Here is a 21,880-nt window from a genome sequence, read left to right as displayed (position 1 = left end):
GTTTTTGTTAGATATATGACTATTTGTATCCAATTGATGAATTAAGCGATTTCAAATAATTTTTATATTTTGTTCTTATGTTGTACTGTTTATCATCACTGTCCCAGGGTTGGTGCCTTCAAATATGCTTTACTCCGCCACATTCTGTATATGTCTGTTCAATGCCAAGAGCCTATAATTCAGTGTCGAAGACCTTACAATGATCTCTAGTATCCCATTTATTTTTTATATATTTTTTCATATATATTTAGCTACATTTGTAGTCAAATAAAGGCAACAATAGTATACCGCTGTTCGAAATTCATAAATTGATAGAGAAAAAACTAGTTGTCAAAAATTGAAATAATTCAAGATAAGAAACAAGTATTCACAAAGTCGAAAACGAAAGCACCGTTAAATGAGTGTTTTCTGCAATATTTATGTCACGAATAATTCTCATAAACGTATTCATAGTCTCCAATGAAGCATCTTAATGCATCTACTAAGGCTCTGGTTATCAGTAGCATCTGGTCTTATATTAACAATTCAGTAATATATGAGTTTTTTTTATAAATCAATCTATATCTTGTATTGGATGCTTCAAATCTACCACTGATCTTAGATGCCGCTGAATAAAGTAAGACAATTATAATTACATAAATATCGTTTTAGAAGAAATCTGTCATTTGTTCCCATATTTTTACTATTTTATTTATTGTGTCTGTTTAGTTAACGCATCAATGTAAATATAACGCAATTTGATGAGACTGTCATTAAAGTGAGAGGGTTAGCGCTATAGAACCAGGTTTAATCCACCATTTTCTACATTTGAAAATGCCTGTACCAAGTCAAGAATATGACAGTTCTTGTCCATTCGTTTTTGATGCGTTTTGTTATTTGATTTTGCCATGTGATTATGGACTTTCCGAATTGATTTTCTTCTAAGCTCAGTATTTTTGTGATTTTACTTTTTTTTGTATATAACAATCAATTATTAATTCCACGAATAAATCCAGAATATTCTATAATTGTTTGAAAAATTAAAAGTGTACATCAAATGATATGGAAATAAACACAAACCAACACTATTCTTATACGAATAAATATTTAAATGCGAGAATAACCTGTTAAAACAAATCACTAACTCTTTCAGTTTAAGCCGCACGTGTTTCAGAAAAATCTTAACACCCCCTCTTTTTTTTTTTATAGTAGATTATAATATTCAAATATATGACACACGAATTAAAGGTGTAATACAAATAGTGATTTTCACCTATTAGTCTTTGTTAAATTTGTACTTTTCAACAATTGTGCAGAATATATCTTTGTTTCGAATAAAGAAAAAAAAATGGTATGAGTAAATTATGTTTTACCTGTTCAGTGCTATAGAAAATAATTCATATACGTTAAGTTGCACATAAAACGACAATAACCATCACTGGCAGTTCACCAATCAAATTTTCACCCTTTTTTCCTATGTACAAACTTTAGTAACAATATAACCTCATGTTTTCACAATAATCTATAGAAACACCAAATAAAAAAATGGTGCTTTGAAACACCCAGGATATATGTCTATGACACAAATTTTTTTTTACTGCAATGAAATGAATGATAGATTTCCTTCAACTGTCAAATTCAAGGAAATTCAAGGAAATATTTTTTTCGACCATTTTTCGAATGCTATAGGATGTGTCGTACTATGATTTGGTGTTATTACACCTAAAGATGAGTGAATTCAACCACATATTTATTATTTTTGGTTTAAAACAGAAAAGTAAATTTAACAAAATATTAATTTTTATTGAATTTAATGAGGTATTTACAAACACTTCGACGTAAATTATCCACTTAAGACAAAATTATACATCGATTAAGGGAAAATAAATCCGGGTAACAACTGAAACCGAGGGAACACATCAACTATACGAGAAAAACAAAATGTTTTCGCAATGCATACACATAGTTAAACGATAGTAAATGAATTTACAGTACATGATGATTATTAAACACATCACTTTATTATGCAAAAACACATTTGATATATATATATATGCATTAATATCAATATAGTTATTGTTGGATATATCAAATGGCAACAACAACATTGCAGTAGAACATCGTTTCAGATTGTCTTAGTTATAGATCCTCAGAAATCATGCTCAGTAACTTCGCACCACATTGAGCGGCCCTTGCAGCTTGATGCAAACTCTTTACCAAATCTGTTCCTTTTTGAATAGCGCCATCTGACAGCCGCCAGAGATCTAACACTCTAAGTGTACGTCTTACTTCACCAGGTTGGTTCGATTTGATTTTGTTTATTTCATCACTGGAAAATCCTAGTTTCTTTGCAAAAACTTCCCAATCCTTCGCTAGAACATAAGCCATCTTTTCCAGATTATCATTTGATAAAATTCCTACAAAAATATGTGATGTACAGTAGCATATGTTTACAATGATTTAATGTAAAATAAGAATTACTTTTATTCTATATAATGCGGATATGGTCGTATAGTCAAGAGTGCTTGACAACAAGCGATTGCTGCCGTAATGTATCAAAAGTGTGAGGTCGAATCCCGCTAAAACATAAAAATTTGTCATCATACAAATCTAATTCTAACACTGTTGGGTGTAATTTCCAGACTTCACTCGGCTATATTCAAACTTATGCTTTTTGGATATCGTGACAACACCGTCTGCAATATGTCAAGCACTCTAGACAACTCGGCCAATTAGACTGAACTAAAAATGTCAGCTTTTGATGGCCTATTGTGCCTTTTTCTTGTCAGTAAAATCTAGGGTTGTAACACAGTACATGAGATATTAGGCATGAAGATGGAATTGATTGCACATTAGCTAAATTATATGTCGTAAAGGATCGTAAGATGCAAAGAAACAAATATTTGAGTACGTCTTAACTCTTAAGTGACAACTCTACGACAGACCATTCCATTATGCTAACATTGCTTAGGTAAATTTTAAAATTGTTTGTATGCACATTGAACGACTAATCTATGTGACGTATAAAATTTCTGACATCAGACACACAAATCATTGTATGTGTTTGTAGATGTTTTAAGTTCTGTTAAATTGTTCCGTTTAAAATTGTTATACGATGATGACTGATGTACCCATATTTTGACTATTTTATTTATTGTGTCTGTTTAGTTAACGCATCAATGTATATATAACGGAATTTGATGAGGGTTAGCGCTATAAAACCAGGTTTGATCCACCATTTTCTACATTTGAAAATGCCTGTACCAAGTCAGGAATATGACAGTTGACCATTCGTTTTTGATGCGTTTTGTTATTTGATTTTGCCATGTGATTATGGACTTTCCGAATTGATTTTCCTCTAAGTTCAGTATTTTTGTGATTTTACTTTTTGAATATCTAGTGAAGATGATAAACGGTTGAAAACGCATATTATACTTATAATTACTTTAAATACCAAAACAACAATTGTTAATCTACAAATTAAAGAGTTAGGATCAATTTCAAAAAGTGAGAGATTTTAATTTACGATGAAAACAAAAAATACAAATGTTTTGGATCAATATCTCGGTTTTTATAAATAGCATGATATATCTGAAAAGTAGTTTTTTAACCCCCCCTTCCGATCTTATGTAAGTCAAATATGTGGAATTTACTGTGTTCTTATGTTAACTAAAAGGGAATCCACCGAGAAGGACATTTTAAACAATAACGAGTTAAGTGTTTTGTTGTTGTAGTAATTTGTACAACGTTTTTACTAAAAATGAACTTGATTAAGTGTGTTCTTAAAACCCCCAAAAAACCCTCTTTTTTAATATTTTTTTTTCAAAACAACATAAATAATCAATCTCCATGGATGTGTGAAAACTTGCATGTTCGTGGACATTTAGTTTCGTGGTTTAATCGAAGTTTTAATACAAGCCTTACGAAAATTTGTCATTCGTTGAACATTTAATTTCGTGGTTCATCTATACCCACGAAATCCATGAAAATTGGTCTCCAACGAATATTTATGAATCCACAGTTTAATAATACTGACTGACATTTTAACCACCGTCTGTCACTGCTCCAGTAACTAAGTCATCAGAAAATAAAACAACACCAAACAACAAATCAATAATACTATCAACCTTGACGGTTGCAAATCACCAAGAAAATGTTGCATCTGTATTTCACATTACTTGTGTTTGAAATACAAGGTGTTCTAGTTAAACAAAGCTTTAAAATACACATAAGCTACAAATCACATTCCAATATTAACATGCTAACTTAAGGAAAACTAATTTTGAATATCTAATAGTTGATATTTCATATTAAAATGCTTCTCAGGGGCCTTTACAAGCACAATTGGTTTTGATCAACAAAAAAATTAATACTTGTGGCCTTTATTATTGTAGGAATTCACGTTCAAGGTATGAAAATAAATGATGTGAAGTATTTTCATGTACTATAATTAGCATCTATCGAGCTATTAAAAAAAACATGATTCACTGAGCTAATTAAATGGAAAAAAATCGGGGAAAAGTGGTTCTATCTCTTTTCGGAAACACATTTTTGTTTCTCAACCCGCCATGATTCGAACTCATGCTAGTGGGATATCGTGACAACACCACCTACACTGTGTCCAGCGGGTTTCACTACTTGGCCACATGGACCGAACTAAAAAATGCAGCTTTCGGTGGCCTAGTGTTATTTTTTCTACGTTCAAATCTATAGTTGTATACTAGTACATGCTATATTCGAAATAGGGATAGAAATTGATTGCAGATTAGCTAAGTTCTATATCGTAAAGGATCGTAAGATGCGGTCATGGTCATGCAACACATTAAATGTTTGTTTGTTATCTTGATTCCTCTTTTAAATTGATTTGCTTTAATTTCGATAAATTTATGTTGCCTAAACATATTTTTAACGGTAGATGTTAAGCAAAGTATTAAGTTTGTATTAAGATATTAATCTTTGAACTTGTTTAAGTTTTATCTTTTGTTGACTGGTTGTAAGTAGCTCAACCACATGTGGTAATTATTGAATGCTCATTCAGAGCATTCCTTTGCCACAAATACATTTTATTCAATACTTCGTTATAAAATCATGATCCAACTGTACTTTAATAAAAAATTAAGATAATAAAATAAACTGCTAATTCAATTTAGGTTTTACCTCTGCCTGGAGTGAAAGGTTTGATGAATTGCTGGGCTTCTGCTTCAAACTGTGGATGACGATGAGCAGATATTATCTTCGCTATCTTTATAGTAAATAAAAAATATACAATGTTAGTAGGCAACACATCGCGTTCGAGGAAATTAAAATATTATCTTAACCAGTTTGGAGAATACCTTAATTGAAATTTTGTACTTCAATGAACGAGTAAAGCATTTTTTAACACCTTTTGAGCCGTAAGATTTCTAGTTCAATTTATTTCGCATTTGTCATTTTGGTGTATTATATAGCGGACTATGTGGTATGGGGTTTACTCATCGTTGTACGGTACGGTGACCCACAGTATTTATTAGTATTAGTATTATGTTTACAGTTGTCTCACTTACATTCATTAAACATCTTACTGGCGTTAATCGTTTCTTGCATCTCACCAATCAAACCATTTCCAAATGAAATACAGTCTTTATTATTAGATTCCTCATTACTGAGTGTCACTTATTTGTTTTTAAAATTGGCAACTCGATGGATGTAGTTGAAAGGGCAGGTACTATCGAGTGTTCTCAAAACATATCAAATAGAAACTTATTAGTTAAGGTTCAAACTAGCACACACAGAACACATATGTTGATAAGATGATATTGACAGTAAATATATAGAAAAAATATCATTAAAATCTCCAAATACAAATGCGAGAGCTATCTAATGATATTGGAAAAACTATTTCATATATAACTTTTTATATCATTACAATTTGCACTTTCAATTCTGAGGTATCAATAACTTAGTAAGAATGTTTTTTCCATAATACCTTGTCAGTGACATCTTGTGCATGGTGATTAGACCAATACAAAATGTACAGTTCACAACGTTCACGTTGTTCTGCATGATCCCGTTGCTCTTCCACATTTTCCAATATTTGATGATACAGCTGTGCGTTACCATTTGTTAAAGTTTTGCCAAGAGCTACCCATTTTGTTGAATTAGAATTGGGACAAGTCAGTTGATAAGCAATAAACTTTGCTAATGCCTTTACTGAAATATTTTTAAAAATCGACAGATTAATATGGGATTGAGAACCGTTTAAATACAATTAAAAATTATATTTACAAAGACAACTGTGCCACGCTGATTATCGTTGTCCGTGTATAAAGACGGCAAAACGTAGTCAATTTTGTTAAAAAAATAATTCAAAGATAAAATGTAAATGTAAACGAATCCTTATGAATAGAAAACAAAAGTGATGGATGTACATGTAAGTTTGTAGATACTTTTAACTGAACTATCTTCTTCGTATACATTAAAAGTAACATGGTTTATAAACCAAGTGGAAACCATTTGAAAGTGTTAAGTACTAACAGATTTTGCCTGTTTTGACCCTTATCGATTTAATGTTTATGTATGGAGAGAGAGAGAGAGAGAGAGAGAGAGAGAGAGAGAGAGAGAGAGAGAGAGAGAGAGAGAGAGAGAGACCTTATTTGGAGCAATTTTTTGGAATACTGGGTTCTTAATGCTCTTCAACTGTATACGTGTTTGTCTTTCTAACTATTTTTATATGAGCGTCAATGATGAGTCTTAAGTAGGCGAAACTCGTATCAAATTATAAGCCTGGTACCTTTGTTAACTAAACATACCTGGCACACCCAATGTATAAGGAAAGTTAGTGACGTTTTCTTCTAAAGGCTGAAAATTATTACGTTCAAGTATATATACTTTTGGTAATGACGTCTTTTTATAAACCATACAAAATGAATTTAAATGAATTACAAAAAAAGTTGGAAAGATGAAAACAAACACTACTATATTATAAAAAAATAATACATATATTAACAGTATACCCACTAAGCATGAAATTTAAACTTAGTACCTATTGTGAAAAAGTAATTCAAAATTCTTTACAGATAGAGTAAGTGCATATTTCAAGGTCTCCAATATATCTATAATTTTATTGGAAATGTGTTAAATGATTACAAACGGCACTTTAAATAATATAATGGCAATAACATGCTTTATTACATTTCTTTCTCTTTTTTTCTGGTCTAGTGCATTGGTCTGTTATTAAACAATGGTTATTGTGCAGATTCGGCTATACTTTGGTCCGTCGTGGTTAAATATGTCAGCAAAAAAAGTAACACAGTTTAAAAACGTGTTATTGTTTTATCAATTCAATCATGTTAATATCTATTTCAGAATAAACTATATTTAAATTTACTTGTTTTTGTTGTTGTATTTAACCAATTTTGTCACAGGTAAGAGTTTTCTTTTTTGACCGTCTTTTTTTGTCTTCATGATAGTTGATATTCATTCGTTTGATGTGTTTGAGCTTTTGATATTCCATATTGAAATTTCTTCGGAGTTTAGACATAGGTATTTTAGAGATTTTACTTTTTCCTACATTTTTTGTTATTACTACCTCAATGTCATATAGGCACCTACGTTTAAATATTGTCATAGATCAAACTAATTCGTTTCGGTTTATGTTTACTACTTTTTGTTTACATGTCTATTTGATCGAATAAAGCCACTTCTTTTTTTAGCTTGCTGTTCGGTTTGAACGGAAGGCTTTGTGTTGAAGGCCGTACTTTTACCTATATATGTTAACTTTTTAAACCGTTTGACTTTGATGGAGGGTTGTCCCATTGGCACTCATATCACATCTATTTATTCACATAGAACAATATTGTCCAACACTGAATGTGTTACCGAGTTTTTTTTCTTGTCTTAATATCACTAATGAACTGTTAATCAATGCACTGTAAGACATAACGTTCGAAAATATACGTTTCATGAATAACGTCAGCTAGGTGATTATCACGAGATCGCTCAACAGCATATAGGAAGTACTGTGCATTTATTTTGCTTACATTGTTAATGCTGTTTTATATTCGACCACGAATACATATATAAATAATTATGTTTGTGTTTATTATTTGTATTTGTTTAATTTCATTTCATATTTTCTGTGTTTGAAATGCATACCTTTGGCACGTATAAAACAAATGTTCCTTGCCTAGGAATAGACAACCGACCAGGGAGTACGCTGTAGGAAAAATGTCCGTGATATTTATCGTCTTCGGCTTGGTCACCTTTGTTAAGGACTAGGAGATGTCCTGAATATCGTTCGATAGAAAGATTGCTGTAAAATTTTATCTTCAAGGTAGAATATTGAAAATACTCGAAATACAAATTAGATTCGAATTGTATTTCTATTTCTTCCCCATCAACAACCCCAAACTCTGAGCTTTCCGGTGGACCATCTGTATATCCTAAACCATCTAAATGATGAAGCGTGTCAACGATATTTTCTGTCCGGACACACTGAATAACCGCATCATGAGGATCTGTGTGCTTCTGGCGACAAATCAGTGACACCTTAGTGACACAATTCAAACTTTCAAGAATTTCAGCTGCTTTACATATATCTTCATCTTTCATCTCAACTGGAACAACTAGGCCAAGTACCCTGTAATCACCAAATACTTTAACATATATTTATAGAATTATTAGATATTGTAATTAATAGGCAACTCAACAATTTTGAATTTATAATACATGTTAAATAGAAAGAAGACATACGAAAAACTTTAAATGAATAAAAACTAAAAATGGATTTCCAATCTTGAATGTGCCAAATATTTATATATCAAAGATCTGGTTTGTACCAAGTTGGAAACATTTATTTCTCAGATTTTCAGAGTTGCTATGTATGCAAAATAAAAAAATCTTAATAAAACATGATTTTAGAATCTTCGATAATTTATGTATGGATTGAAAGTTCCAATTTATTAACTGTTATGATTGTCTACAGCTAGGTTTTCAATCAAGTGTCAACTTACTGGAAATTGTTGTTTCCAGCAGGAAGTTTTAGGAATCTTGCCCTTGGATGATCATTGGTTTCTTCTATTGGTACTACTTCCCATGTTTTGCCACTGACCTTTGAAACAATATAAACTATTCCCTCTTTCTTTTCGAAATCTGTTTAAAAAAATGTTTAAAGTTTAAAATAGTTTAACTGATTTCTTTCAATGGTCATTTCTACCTTTCAGTGTATTTGTTTTTACTAGAACAACCAATCAGCAAGATAAATCTGCAGGTAAAATTCTAAGTTGTTCAGGTTTAATTCACGTAAACGTAGGGAAGCGACTTTCTTCTTAAGCATAGATTAATTTTGCTTTAAATATTTCGTAACTAAAATAAATCAACATATAAAAGGACAAATTGCACTCGGCTATGTCTGATGTCTTTATAAACTATATACATCTTAGCTTTTAAGCAATTTGTCTTTATTTGATATATATTATTTATTTGAGTGCAATTGAGTGCTAATTGAATCATTACGTACTGTACTGTTAGCTTTTTTAAAAAAAATCCGTAAGCTCTTCCAATTTGAAGTTGTTGGTTTTTTTTTTATATATTCCTATTTCCCCATATCATTTGTAATACATGTTATTTAAAAAAAAACTACTTCACCTGGATCAAAATCACTTGCAAAATTGAAATCGTATTTTGAATCTATGGATTTTCTCGAATTTTGAACCTTTGACTTCACAGCCATAATTTTGTCTGCTACATTCGGTTGTGAAGAACTTAAATTTTCGACGAAAGTGTCAATGCTGGCATCATCTGATTCCATTAATTCATTTAAAATATGTCTATTCTTATCTCCTTGTGTACTTTTTGTCTGCAAAGGTAACAATAAAAAATCAATAGAGGATACAAGCAAACCGTCAGGACGCAATCGTATTAACAAAAATGTACATGTTCGATTCTAAGAGAAATAAAAATGATTTTTTCTATATTAAAAAATCTTGCTATCGGAAATTGTGGAAACAATAATGAAACCCATTCTCTTCTATAAGACACGCGATTCTAAAATACTTTTGATTGACCAGACTTAAAATCAAAACATATCAGAGATCATGAAACTTGCAAAGCATCAACCGAAAATCTGATTCAATCTTGTATTAATGTTAATACAATATTGTAGTTCAAATTACCAAGATTACGAAATTTAAAAGCATTTTGCTTCAATTATTTAAAAAAAACAACACTCGCCCACCATTAGCTCTTCAGCAAAATCGCTCTCAAACACATCATCTAGTTGCAGATCACTGTCATCAGGATTCATGTTGTTAACAATCCACCGTCCACATCTACTCAGCGTCTCTCGGTTCAAGGTTTGTCTTTTACCAATACTTTTATCCACTGTAAATTTATTTAGGGAAGATATATTTTGGAAGCATGTTTAAATGTGCACAATTTATCACTCAAACAGTAAAACATGTTCACATGAATCTCGATAACAAGTCATCATAGACACCGTCGATGTCGAATAGAAACAATTTAAATCAAAATGATGTTTTCACGACTCGCTAGTGTGTATTTCCGACGGATTTTTATAAAATAGTCGTCAGAATAGGCCCGTCAGACTTAATCTCTGTCGATTGATATCAGCGAAAAAATAAGATTATGAAATAGCTATTTCAATTGAATGGACACTTATTCTTGGTTGATTTGTAGAACATGTTTATGATTTGAACTCGGTCTATTGTTTTTAAAGAATAGATTGAAGACTTACCTTCCCATCCAAGGTTGTATATCTCAAGGTCAGAATCAGCATTTGTTGAATTTTCACACGAGATGTTGATATAAGAACCTGCTGTTTTTATATTTTGCAACTCCTTATGTGTTTTTGACGCATTTATGATGTCATTTTGAGTCCAAGGCACAGTCTGTAATAATATATAGAACTATGCAAGTAAGTTTAAGTAACACGACAAGAGCGATTGAAAAGTATTTAAACAAAAACTAGAAACATAGTTGAACATAACCAGAAATAATAGATGTATCTGTCCTATCAGCACATGTTCAAATGGTTCAAAGGATATTCAAAAATATTAAATTGTAAATGAAATGATTTCATAATCATGATAATTCAGTAGTAAAAATGGTCTTGTTAACATTAGAGAAGCAGGTTATCATCAAGCCTATTAAAACTGCCTTTTGTGTCTGAATTTATTTTCCATAATGAATGAAGGAAACTTTAGAATACCACTGTTGCAACTGTTGTCATTCCAGGAAATGCTGCAGGAGGAAATTTAAGTTTGATGTTTCTATCACCCTCTGGTTCAAACTCTTTACCACCTTCATCGACCTCCGTTTCATCTCTTGGATGCCTAGCTACTGCTACACACTGTAACTGTTTCAGTTGCGTCAACGGAATTTCTACGCCAACAAATGAGATATCCTAAACACATAAGTTAAATCTTTTAATCGTTTATTTGTTTACTTGAAACATCTTTTATCATTTTTTGTTGGCTAATTTGTATTTATAATTCTTGAGGATGAAATGTTAAGGTAGCTTGGGAGACTCTATCTGTTTTTGAGTTTGAATTAGCAGATACCACGCGGTCTAGATCTTTAATGAAATGTGCAAATTTCGTGTTTTATGTTATTAATGTGTAAAACTTTCCATGTAATAATAGAACATTATGTTTTTATTATATCGTACGGTTGTATTTAAAAAAAAATAATGTGTTAGTTTAAATCAATTATTTTTACTTAATCAGAAATATAAAGTAGCTATTTATATTAAAATGTGTTGTGAATTCACATATTTCCTCATGTACTCAGAAAAGATCTAAAAGCATTGTATTAGAACTATATATCTTCTCATATCTTATCTTTAAATTCTATGATTTATTCTATTTTGTTTTCATTATACAAAAATTGTTTTTTTCATGCATTATCTATGCAAAATATTATAATTTTGCAAACGACTACCAACCACCAACTACTTCGAGAAATATGGATTAACTTACATAAGCGTTGTCCAGTTGAACTTCTGGTTATCTTTGTCCTGTTCTCCATTTCTTTTCCTTAATATTATATTTCAATACCGGGACAAGAGTCTTGTCATGAGAAACTATTGGTACGTATACTCTAATTGGCATCTATAAAAGAAAGAGTATAAAGGATATATGACAAATCAAGAGACAAAAGGACCAAACAGTATCGTTTTTATTCAAAGAGGTACACATTCGAATATCACCTTGATATGGGAATATTGTCTTTTTCGTTCAAAATCAATAATACTAGTAATCCAAGTTAAATTTGTTTTTATCAATCCACAGATAAAGTAACGGAAACAAACCCAAATGTATTTCACAAAGAAAATGTCTTTCGATACAGCGTAAAAGTTTCCTTCACATTATGAGATACTAAAAGTGAAGGTTTTGAAGACTTATTTCAGCATCGCTGTAATAGTTTCCATCACAAAAACATTTTAACGAAGAACACAGTTTACGTGATTTAGGTACTGATAAAACATATTTAGATATACGATGTACAAGAAAAAAAAAAGAAAAAAAAAGGATACAACATTTATGTTATTTGGTTACTGAAGAGATCATTTGCTGTGACCATAGTGTTTATAGAACCAATTGCTGTTTCTGTCTTTCAAAGGCCAATACTATTAATCTTAATTTAAGAAATCAAGACTTGGGAAATGTCAAAAATATTTTAAAATAAATGAAAGGATTAAAATACATGTAAGCAGAGAACATCCATTTTTATATTGTATTTTAAATTGAAGAAAATATGTAATACAAAACATAAACTCTTGTAAAATAGTTCAGAAACTATTTGTTTCAGAAAACCCCCACCATAGGATGAGATTGATAAACAAATTTTAAATGGTCTACTTGCATAGTATTTAGAATTGTCATATCAACGTACAGTTCAATTGAGTGGTTATCATGAAATTAACGGTACTAAAATCAGAATTTGAAGCCTTTATGGACTCAACAATAAGGATAAATTAAACGTAGTTCAGCATATTTCAAAAACTTCATCGGCTTCAGGTAACGACTGATTGTGTAAAGAAACGAGCCAGGATCTCTCTCCCCTCTTATAACAAGATGTTAGGAATATTTTATTTGTATTTTTTTTTATCAAAGACATCTGATATGAAATGATTATTTCAAATTTCTATAACTGCTTTGCAGTCCAATCTCTCGTTGTATGCAAAGGTCGTAATTTCAGCAAAAAAGAGCATCGAATTTATATGCATTCGCTTCATGAAATCTAAGATTGACTTCTTTCACTATTATTTAAAAAAGAAAACACTCAGATGTACAACGTATATGACTAATGCTTAGTTCGTTTCTGTGTGTGTTACATTTTAATGTTGTGTTTCTGTTGTGTCGTTGTTCTCCTCTTATATTTTATGCGTTTCCCTCAGTTTTAGTTTGTTTTTTCTATCGCTTTATAAGTTTCGAACAGCGATATACTACTGTTGCCTTCATATATGACAGTGGCGGATCCAGAACTTTTCCTAAGGGGGGGGGGGGGGGGCGACTGACCTAAAGGGGGGGGCGCTCCAGTCATGCTTCAATGATTCCCTATATAATCAACCAAATTTTTCCCACGAAAGGGGGGCCCGGGCCCCCAAGCCCCACCCTGGATCCGCCTATGTATGAACTATTGGGGACTAAACGCTTTTATCTTTGTTTTTCAGAATTAAGACCTATTCAAGAGCCCAGGTAATTATCAAACAAATCATATTAAATCAAACGCTTTTCTTGTAAAATTTGCTAGAACCTTCATATGATGAATTTAGTACACAAAACATATACATGTGCGTCCAATAATAGTCATGTAGTTTTTAACCTACTTCAAAATTAAAATTTTGTGTATCTGGTAAATATAGCTTTATTGATAGTATGTACCGACAAAACAATCTTAGAATTTTAACCTCGGAAATATTTTAAAAGTAAAATAACAACAAAATCGAAATCAAAGGAAAGTTAACAAACGGAAAGTCCCTCATCAAATGGAAAAATCAAAAGCCCAAACATCCGTCAAAGGAATGGAAAACAACTGTCAAATGTTTTACCTAGTAATATTTCGAAATAAATTATAGAGAAATAGACTACTTATACGTTTTTACATATACATAATATAGTTAATTGCTATTTATAAGTATTGCAATGTGCATTGTGTTTAAATGTAATATCAGTCTTTAGTTCTATTATAATCTTAAATCAATCCTAATTCTATCTTATTTTTGAGATATAGTTTTTCAAATGTGACGTCATTTTTGTGTTGTCTCAGAAATTCAAATGTGACGTAATTTTTGTGCCTTTTCACCACTTCGTATGTGACGTTATTTTTATGACTTTTTGCGTTGAGGCCTGGACTAAGTCGGGTGTGTTTATTTTCTGTATTTTTTGGTCTTTGTATTATGTATTCGGGTTTTGTTTTCTGTAATTAGTTAAAAGACGTCAGTTTTATCATGTATGTTTTTTATATTCATTTGATAAAATGTACTGTTTACAATAGCATAAATTGTTCTAAATAATAAGGATGTTCTTATCACAAGCAGAAAACACTAGCCGTATTTGGCACAACCTTTTTCAACTTTTGATCCTCAGTGCTGTACAACTTTGTACCTTTTTTTGACTTTCGAACTTTTATATCTGGGCGTCACTGGTAAGTCTTGTGTGGATGAGGCGCGTTTTTGGCGTATTGAATTTTAAACCTGATGCCTTTTGTTTTCTATTATTCATGTGTTTCTTTGCCTAATACATTCTTCTATTTATTTGTATTGCAGTCCTGTAAGATTATGTTGTCATTTTAAAGTTATATTAAACATTGCCATTAAAGTGCGAGGTTTGGCATGCCAGAAAACCAGGTTCAACCCACCATTTTTGTCTTTAAAAATGTCATGTACCAAGTCAGGAAAATGGCCATTGTTATATCATAGTTCGTTTCTGTGTGTGTAACATTTTTACGTTGTGATTCCGTTGTGTCGTTTGTTTTCTCTTATATTTTCATATTACTATAAGACGTGTCACGGTACTTTTCTATCCCAAATTCATGTATTTGGTTTTGATGTTATATATGTTATTCTCATCGGATTTTGTCTATAAATGCTTAGTCCGTTTCTGTGTGTGTTACATTTTAATGTTGTGTCATTGTTCTCCTCTTATATTTAATGCGTTTCCCTCAGTTTTGGTATGTTACCCCGATTTTGTTTTTTGTCCATAGATTTACGAGTTTTGAACAGCGGTATACTACTGTTGCCTTTATTTACGTTGTTTTCTGCAATGCTTTTTTAAATCTTTCTGTACGTCCATTTGTCTTGTAGTTATAGCGTCTGTAAATCCGATCACTACTTCCGTGCACACAATGTATTTGTATATTATTATTGTACAACTGTCTAGAATGATAAAATGCACAGTTGTATCGTGTTTACAACTTTCTAATCTGCCTGGACACTTCTCTTACTTTGGTTATGCGGTGGCTTATTTTTCAAATGGGGATATTAAGTTTTGAGTCCCTTTGTCTTTTCTTGATTCGGTATAGTGGATTGTATTATTATCCTGATCTTACAAACCATGATAACATTTTATATTCAATTATCTGCTTATATCATTATGGATGAACATTGAATCACAATTGCACGATCTGTTTTCTTCATATTTGCGATATTTCATTAGTAACAGAAAGCCTTATTTGATTGTTGGTCTTGCACTTTGTAAATTTGGGGTTTTCAATGTAAAATCAGTTTATATCTACCAAGGCGCCACTACCTAACTCTCAGTTATATACCCCTCGTCGTCTGCTTCGGATTTATTTGATTTTTGCGCTTGAATTTTGAAAATGTTTAGTTGCTATTCGTAAGGAGATCTGCTTCCATTCATGTCCTGGTAGATCATACTTTGAATTCCCATTAGTACATATATCATATGCACTTGCTTTATTTTAGTTATATTTTATTCCTTTTTGTCCTTTTCTTTTAGAATATACGTATTTAATATTTGACTATATTGTTAACATACTATGAATATACTTAACAGTAATGATACATATGAAGAATGTGAAATGACACCTGAGGGGGGAGTCTACCAAACCATTGAAGAGGGCAGAGTTATTTCTTTGCTTTGAAAAGATAAGATTTAAAGAGGAGCAATACCTATATATACATGAACCCATAATTCATTTGTTATATTTTGATTTCTTTTCTATTATTGAGTTGGACGTGTTTTTTTTTATTAATCCGTTTAGTTGTGTCATTTTCGACACATGATAGCATAAATTGTTTCATATATTAATTATTTACAAGTAACGGGTTTCACTTGTATATTTCGAACACAAAACAATCACGTTATTTAAGGATGTTCGCTTGTCATGTTTTGGAATTTTTGTCAGATTTTCGGAATCTTCTGGCTTTATCCATTTAAATGCCTTAAGAAAATTTGACAATTGACCCCCATTTTTCTTTTTATAAATCTTTTACATTTATAACTATAAGCCATATGTAAAAGTCTCAAAAAATCCTTGTGATTTTTAAATAGTATTCGAGCACTTAAACATGTCAATGTTAAAGCTATGAAAAATCAAGAGAGAATAGATTCCCGCCAAAATTTCAATGGCTAATATCTCGAAAACAAGCACATTGACCTATACTTTTGTTTTGCTCTTTCGGTTCCTTTAATAATGCCCTTTCAATATATACTGGTGGTATGAAAAGCTTGTTATTTTGAAACTGAGTAGCAAACCTCCTTAAAAGCATATATACCAATTACTTACACAAAAATCTCTAAAACAAACCAATGAAGATTAACAAACCATGACATTCAACGAAGAACACATTGTTCAGGTAGTTTGACTTGGTTCAGGCATAACATGTAGAAAAGACAAACACATTTTATGAGCGCACCACGACCCTTTTTTGCCTGTAAAAAAGTAAAACATACAATGAAAATGCACTAATCAGTTACCAATTAAGGGCATCAGATACAGCTACAGGGGAGTTTACGACGTTGCTACCGTAAAATGTTATTTTTGCGACGTCAATCTGTGAAGTATTGGAAAAAGGTGGATTTTGACTGACTTTTATTATAAGTTCGCCAACGAATACATCGACTCCTTTAAAAACAGACATTCAACGTTGATTATGCATAAATACTAGCTGTAATATCTTTTAGAAAAAAAATCACAGATAAAGTTTTTAAACTTTACAAAGAATTGATACAAAAAAGGGACATACTAGTGTTAAAATGATATTTCAAATCTATTTTTACATAAATCTACGTGTGTTTATGTGTTTATTTAAAAAAAAAAATGTTATGCTTGTCAGTCCTAATGAAAGATATGTCATAGAAACTGATATTTTAAGAAAATGTCTAAAATTTTGATCTCGTATATTTCTAAAAGATGCACATGCAGGTATGGTGTTTTTAATCCCTCTTGAAATGACTTGATAGAAAAAAAGCTTTTAGCACAATTTTCGTAAAAAGATACCGTACACGTGGGATCAAATCTGTATCGTGCGCCCTTACATGTGGCAAGGATCCAAAACACATCAAAAGCAGGATCAACATAAGCAGCCTTTGCATTTGAGTTTTACCAGCTACTGCATCTGCCCTTGAAATGATACAGCCACTCACCGAATTCATCAGCATATAAGTGTGCATGGTTTTACGAAAGCATTGCCAACATGTGTTCGCTAAAACAAAAAGGTAACCAAGATAGTTTTTGAATGAATTATATTTTCAAGTTAATGGCATTGATACTATCAACTGTAAATGACAATGCAATTATATCACGACCCAGATAGACCACATGTACATTATATCCGTTTTAGATTAAACTTATGCCCATTTTCTTTAATTTGCATGAATTATCTTAAAATATTTAAATTTTATCTTCTCAGAGCACCTCATTAAATCCATGGACGTTTTATTGCCCTGATACAAATTTTAAAAAAGTAGATAAATACACTAAATTAATTCACTTTATAGATATATATCGACATTAAATGTTGAATATTCATAACTACTTACCAATAAAGTGTTTTGACTGGCAAAACTGTATGGACCAAAATATATTTTCAGATCAGGGAAAGAGAAAACATCAAATAAGTGTTGAGTGCTGAAACGAGGATCTACATGATTGCTTTTAGATTTGATATAAACTTAAGTTGAACAATATCATTTAATGATCTGTGCACTTCCATGTAAATGGTATATTAATGTGTTTGTAATTTAGGTATATAACAATGTCTCAGTTCAGATTAATAGTATAAGCAATTTCAAATATAATATATAGATGGTCTATAAAATGGTGTTACAACTGTGGTAAAAAAAACCGTTTTTTCTTTTTGCAGATTTTGAACTATGGTAGAAAAAGATAGTAAAAGATACACCAACAGATACAAGCGAATCGGAAATTGGACGAAGGCCAAAAAAAGTAAAGTAAAAAAATACTGAACAAGGAAAATTCAAAACGGAAAGTCTTTAATCAAATGGCAAAATCAAAAGCTCAAACACATCAATCAAATGGACAACTGCCATATTCCTGACTTGGTACAGACATTTTCTTAAGTAGAAAATGGTGGATTCAACTTGGGTTTAAAGCTATCTAAACCTCTTACTTGAATGACAGTTGCCTAGAATTCCATTTTCTTGATAACGATGTGTGAAAAAACCAAACAGAAATGACAGGTAAAAATATCCAAAAATAGAGGAACAGCACACAACATTGTGTTAATATCTTAATCACTTTAAAACAAACAAATATGTCAACAAACACTATGTAAGGGCCTGTCCCAAGTCAGTAGCCTTTAATTCAGTGGTTGTCGTTTGTTTATGTGTTACCTATTTGTTTTTCATTTATTTTATGTACATAAATAAGGCCGTTAGTTTTCTCGTTTGAATTATTCTACATTGCCATTTCGGTGCCTTTTTAAGCTGACTATGCGGTATAGGCATTGCTCATTGTTGAAGGTCGTACGGTGACCTATAGTTGTAAATTTCAATGTCATTTTGGTCTCTTGTGGAGAGTTGTCTCATTGACAACCATACCACATCTTCTTTTTTTGTATTAACACTGCCTCAATAACTCAATGACGGGATGTTTGTTTAAGTACAGAGCATGGTCATACATAACAAAGAAACACAAAAAGCATATAGGAAAAGCATATCTGCAAAAATGAAAGAAAACAATACAACAATTATTGTATATATACATGTCTGTAAATATATCACACACTATATAAATGTGTTGTTTACTCTCTGTTCCTTTGTATCTTCAATGATATGGCAATAAAGAATAAATATTATGTATTGGTACTTAATGTTTAACAGTGAAACGATTTGATGACTTACACCTGTAATACACAATGGTTGGATTTGGAACACTGTTTTTAATTCTGCATTCTCGGTCTGTTTCCTCTATTTTTTAATTTTAAATCCATTTTCTCTATAAACTATTTTTTCTTATCTACTATTCTCTATATTTGATATTTTCACACATACTTCCTTTATTCAGTATGTTTCACCCTTTTTTCTCTTTATGTTGTATTTGTTAAAATCCTATGTTTTGCTACTCTTTTTTGTCCACTTCTCTCTGCGCAAATACCTCCTCAAGAACTAATAGGTTGAGGTTGTATTTTATATCATTTATTCATCATCCACACAAGAACTTGTATCAGAAACAAGTATATCTATTTTCCTTTAACCAGTAACATACAAGAATCCTGATCGAGTACAGGCGCAATTAAGTTTTAACTGGTAAGGTGATGTAGGAGGTACGATAGCAGCTGAAGATTGTTAACAAAACAAATGCACACGATTGAGAAATTTGTAGCAGGCGATTTACTTATCTTCCCTACTGTGGTCAAAATAGTTTGTAGTAGATATCATTACAAAAATAAAGGACACAAATATTACCTTACGATTATGGTTTAAAACCTTTTCTTGTACTTGTCTACTTGGGTTTATTGCAATTTGAACAGTTTTTAATAATGTGATTTGCCTATTTAAATGTTTATTTAAATTAATACGGCTAGATTTGTCCAAAACATATACACTTGCTTTGAGAATTTGATTTTTTTGTCATGATATTCAAGAATGGTATTACAGAACCTTTCCACATAAAAACTGTCAATACAATGTTCATCATCAATTAAAATTGAGAATGGAAATTGTCTATTTGTATACCTGGGTGTTCATTGCAGACCGACTTAATGACATCTCTGTTTTAGAATTCTAGATAACACAATAAATTATTTTAATGTTCAACTATATTTAATAGACTTTAGTTTAAATGGATCATTTTGCATTTTTTTCATTTTCAAAGATAGAAGGATATTTATGCTTGCGGCTTTGTCCAAATATTAAAGATGCCATGTTTATCATTCCTTTTATCGTCTTGTATCATCGGTCAAATCAAATGGTCTTGATTTCTATGGCTATGATTTGGTGACATACGTGGTAACAGTTTTTGATTCCGTGTCAATCAATTCAGATTAAAATGTTATCACTGGTATTTCTGTCATGACTGTTGACGCGAATTTCCTCCTCGTATTCATCTTTCAGATTATGTTTAGGAGTTCACGAATCTTCTATGTTCTAATAAGTTCTTGTTCTCGTTCACTTGTACAATCTTTTTCTGGACTTGTCAACATACAAAAAAGTGTATGTGTTCTTGCACCAAGCCAAATCACGTCTGTGTACATAGAGGTTTTCCTAGTACCATGCCGCACATCAGTGACAATATCGAAGTTCTCCATCAGAAGCAATTTTCACAGAAAGGTCAATTTCAAAGGACTATTTTATCATGATGTGGCGCTAACAGGGAGTATTTAAGAGAGCCGTGGTGTAGCGGTAAGCGTATCGCACTACAAACACAAATGTTCCTCGTTTGATTCCTGTTCCGGTGAAAAAATTCAAGGGACTAAATTTCAGGACCTCACTCCACACAGTTTGCGAGGATGGTATTGAGAAACGAGTTTGAAAAAGAGCAGACCAGATAGTATCTCAAAGTGCTTGAAATGATCTCAAAGATGAAGATATGTGCTACGAATATTTTTGTTGTCCGTGTGTTACAAAAATAGACAAAATTGGTAAATCGTAGGACAGAGACCACATGCAAGGAATGGAAGAATAAGAAAACATGTTTATAAATCATTCCGGAGAATGCTGCAGGATAGAGGAACATGGAGCAATCCTAAATATTTAGAAAGAAAAACAAGCTCCTAAATAGGGTTAAGGTAGACGCTTTTAATCGTCAGAAGAATGATTTTGTGTTAAATCTAGTGCGGGAATTGTACCTAAACCCTAAACTTAAACCATACATGGGATATAGATGGTACTAATTCATAATTTACCTTTTTTGTTTTATCACAACCATAGTGATTAATATTATTTAACCTTTTTGACCATTTCTATCACTTTACACTGAATGTTTGTGTATAATTAATCTCATTTAATTAATCAACAAATTAAGATGTCTGGAAGGAAAGTTTGTGTTATATTCTATTAGGAATTATACATTGGATATATCTGCAAATTAGGTAGGTGCTGTCTTTAGTATGCATGAACATTATTTACCATTTGGGATTTGTTTTAAAAAAAGCAGAATCAGCTATTGTAAGGCTCCGCCCTCTAAATTCAAATTGTTAGAAAGTTCTGTTCAGATTTTTGTTCGTGGAGTTTTTTAATGATGGAAAAAAAGTTTTAAAAAATTCAGATAATGTGTTGAAATATTTGAAAGAAGATATGGCCGTACGGTGATCTATAGTTGTTAATGTCTGTGTCATTTTGGTCTCATGTGGACAGTTGTCTCATTGGCAATCATACCACATCGTCTTTTTTATATATGATAACAAAAGTTTTTCAAAAAACATTGTCTCTGATTTGAACCCTGTCAATTAGATATAGATTTTAAGATGTCAAGG

The 21,880-nt window shown here is 31.4% G+C and overlaps 1 protein-coding gene across 3 annotated transcripts; it reads right to left on the bottom strand.

Moving 5' to 3' along the window:
* Nucleotides 1-1,761: 1,761 nt before the first annotated feature.
* LOC143080263 (uncharacterized) lies at nt 1,762-11,422 on the bottom strand. Of its 3 annotated transcripts, XM_076256001.1 has the most exons (10): nt 11,186-11,420; nt 10,712-10,865; nt 10,193-10,338; nt 9,604-9,814; nt 8,970-9,108; nt 8,113-8,596; nt 6,768-6,816; nt 5,945-6,168; nt 5,137-5,221; nt 1,762-2,396 (listed from the first exon to the last, which is right to left on the bottom strand). In XM_076256001.1, the coding sequence occupies exons 1-10, from the start codon at nt 11,204-11,206 to the stop codon at nt 2,119-2,121; spliced, it is 1,791 nt and encodes a 596-aa protein (XP_076112116.1). In that variant the 5' UTR covers nt 11,207-11,420; the 3' UTR covers nt 1,762-2,118. The 3 variants fall into 3 exon arrangements, with proteins under 3 accessions (XP_076112116.1, XP_076112117.1, XP_076112118.1); XM_076256002.1 differs by lacking the exon at nt 10,193-10,338 and having other exon boundaries at nt 11,186-11,422; XM_076256003.1 differs by lacking the exons at nt 9,604-9,814; nt 10,193-10,338 and having other exon boundaries at nt 11,186-11,421.
* Between the last annotated feature and the right edge of the window lie 10,458 nt (nt 11,423-21,880).

The sequence above is a fragment of the Mytilus galloprovincialis genome, chromosome 6 (genome assembly GCF_965363235.1).
Source record: "Mytilus galloprovincialis chromosome 6, xbMytGall1.hap1.1, whole genome shotgun sequence".
NCBI classification, from domain to species: Eukaryota; Metazoa; Mollusca; class Bivalvia; order Mytilida; family Mytilidae; genus Mytilus; species Mytilus galloprovincialis.
Note: the sequence above shows the minus strand (reverse complement) of the source record. Positions and strands in the feature narration are given on the sequence as shown.